At 37.4% G+C, this 3,030-nt stretch overlaps 1 protein-coding gene across 1 annotated transcript; it reads left to right on the top strand.

The window, feature by feature from the left end:
- Positions 1-1,544: 1,544 nt before the first annotated feature.
- LOC103462317 (FAS-associated death domain protein) lies at positions 1,545-2,208 on the top strand (the record flags this gene model as incomplete). The annotated part of the gene is made up of 1 exon (XM_017303860.1): positions 1,545-2,208. A coding segment is annotated over one exon (399 nt), but the record flags the coding sequence as incomplete, so codon positions are not given.
- Between the last annotated feature and the right edge of the window lie 822 nt (positions 2,209-3,030).

Genomic DNA, 3,030 nt, shown 5'->3' with positions numbered 1-3,030 from the left:
TACTGAGAATAAATATATCTTACAGACCATAACAGTAAAGAACTTTATCACTTATTTATGTTTTTAATTAGATTTGATATATTGATTTCTTCAATATTATTTTTCCTGTCAGTGTTAATGTCATGAGGCTGACGACTCCATGACACTTTCAATTTGACTCATTAGGATTTGATTAAGAACCAGATTTGTTCTTTGTAWTTTCTGTCCAGTAAAACTATTAGTCTATAAATCAATAGACAGGTCTATATAAAGATATAATCCATGTTTCTGTCTCATATTTGTATGGCATTAAAAGGATCTGAAACTTTTATTTTTCCACTGAAAGCTCTGGTTTGCACAATAAATGCCATGTGGGTGAAATTTTATGGTTGATACTCTGATGTACCATTCTCCTGAAGGCAGCACAGAGCTGCACCACCAGAAACCAACAGAAACACTGAAGAAAAGAAGAGTTATGATTAATGTAGTTACAGTTCTATCCATGTTTTAATGTTGCAGAGCTTAGTCGTATGCAAATAGTTCAAAGTTTAAACTGGCATGCTGTACATCTTTTATCTGCTCATTTGTGTAATATTTAACAACTAGAAAATGGCAAAGAATAAGAATATTTTTTCCACTCTGACTGGCCTACCAATTTTAACTTGAATGTTTGTTGCATTTTTCGTAGACGCCTGTGAAAATAATTTCTATTCCCATGGCTTTTTTGTTCTCTGGGAAATTATTTTTGATGATAAATACAGAAACAAGCATAAAAATCAAAACATCTACAATAGTGATTGTTATATTAATGATAAAATAATGGTCAGTGCAAAGTAGCCTGCAAATTCTTTGGTGGGGGGCGGTGAGGGACCTGGATAAGGGCCAGGGGGGCGCTGGGCCAAAAAAGGTTGAGAAACACTGGGTTAGACGCTGCAGCTTTAAACAGATTCGGTGTGAGAGTTCACTACCAGGTGGAGCAGAAGCGGCGCTCCGTCTGTCAAATATTACTACCTGTAGCGCGTAGCAGCGGTTCAACAGCGAGAGCAGAACCAGTGTCTTACATCGCAGCTCAAAGAGTTAAAATAATTTTCCGGGTTATTTGTTTAGCTTTCTGACCGTCATGCTAATCYGGGTGAGTGTTTGTAGCTGTGCGCTGCTTTACCTGCTATCTGATCCTCCATATGTCTTTTTTACTGCAGTTAGCCTCGATGTAGCCAAACTCCGTCAAGTATGGCATTGAATCACACAGGAAGGATGTCAGTATCGGATCTGAACACAGCACAGGTTTGGTTGGGTGGCAACAAAAACATTGGATTTAATTAAAGAAAATAATCATTATTACACTTGCAAATTGGCTTGGGCACAACTTCTAGTTGTAGTATAAGTATTGCTTTCCATTGGAGTTAAATGTGGAAATATAAAGACATAAACTGGGAAGGAATTTGTAGTAACATTACATCAAAGGAAGGGAAAAAATAATAATACGTAGGTGTTACTGTCATATTAATGTATCTTTTAAATAGATTGTGTAAAATCAACTACAGAGCTTTAATGTGTCTTCTTAAATAGTTATTCAAAGTTACAAACCTACTTTTACCCATAATACAGCAGTTAGAGTATACTGTAGTCAACAATTAATCAATATTAGCATTATTATTATTCTTGTCCCTCAAGACAAACTGGACATCGCCACGGAGGTGATCAGAGACAATCTGGGGAGGAACTGGCGCAAACTAGGCCGCAAACTACGACTGGGGGAGACCAAGCTGGACTCCATCGCCACACGGCAGCCCACCGATCTGGAGGAGACCGCCATGGAGCTGCTGAAGGAGTGGAGGAAGATTAGAGGACCTGAGGTCCAAACAAAGGAGCTGATAGCAGCTCTAAGGGACTGTCAGCTCAACCTAACTGCTGATAAAATCCAGGAGAAACTTGAACAGAAGGGATTATCCAGCTCATATTAGACCAGTATCATCTTAGAAGCACGGAGGAAACCTGGGACTTTATGAAATAGATTATATTTGTAGAAATTAACAAAATGATTTTTGTAAACATCTTCTTCCTTACAGTTGTCAAATATTTACAATATACCAGTGTTGCAGCTTCATTTACTGGAACACCAGTGGGTGCTGTTAGGTAGCTGGTTTATATAAAAACATTGTTACCGTTTTTACATAAACATAAATTAATTTCTTGATTTCCAATAAAGATAGGAAACAAAAACGCAAATATTTCTTTTGTTGTAAATTTGCATCCCCATTCAGTAACATAATTCATCAGTTTAGATTAGTCCAGAGAAATGAGCCTTGATCAACAACAAACGGGATGTAAATATGGATGATTTTTCCTTTCCCAACGGCCAAAAAGCATTGAAATGCTATTGCTTCACTAATTTAATAAAGGTTTCAGAAATATCCAACCGTGTTTTGAAGAATCCCCAGTTATCAAACTACAATCCAGTTGACCTCTTTTAGAATTTGGAATCCTGGATCTGATTTCTCAAAGAAACTTAGTCCTCCCAGAAAGCTACTATCTTAGCCTACAAATTCCTGCAAAGGAGTCGCTTCAAACAGATTCAGTCAGATGCCAAGCGACTCTCTGAGACAGGAGCTAACAAAAAACATGCTATTTTAATGAGGATGGAGTGGTTGATCTTGTTGCTAGGCGTGATTGACCCTGTTGCTAGGTGTTTTGACGCTTTTGCTACACCTAGCAAAAGCGTGTAGCTTTTGCTAGGTGTAGCAAAAGCTACACGCTTTTGAAACACAGTTTCTTCTAGAAGAAACACAGTTTCTTCTAGAAACTGTGTTTGGTTGATACACAAAATAAAATAAAAAATGAAATAATGTGCTGCTACTTGGCAGTTGATAATTTATCGATCACACAATCTAGACTGAATTTACAAAAATTGAGTCATGATAATGTATCAATGTCAAATGAATTGAATTTCTACCCAGTATCAGCATGTTTGATCCCACTTTGGAGAGCTCCGAAATGCTGAAAAGCAGCAGATCTGGCTATTTGGAACTACAACCAGGTCTAAATCTTATG

Source organism: Poecilia reticulata, linkage group LG3 (assembly GCF_000633615.1).
Source record: "Poecilia reticulata strain Guanapo linkage group LG3, Guppy_female_1.0+MT, whole genome shotgun sequence".
NCBI lineage: Eukaryota > Metazoa > Chordata > Actinopteri > Cyprinodontiformes > Poeciliidae > Poecilia > Poecilia reticulata.
The sequence above is the reverse complement of the archived record's forward strand: the minus strand, read 5'-3'. Positions and strand labels throughout refer to the sequence as shown.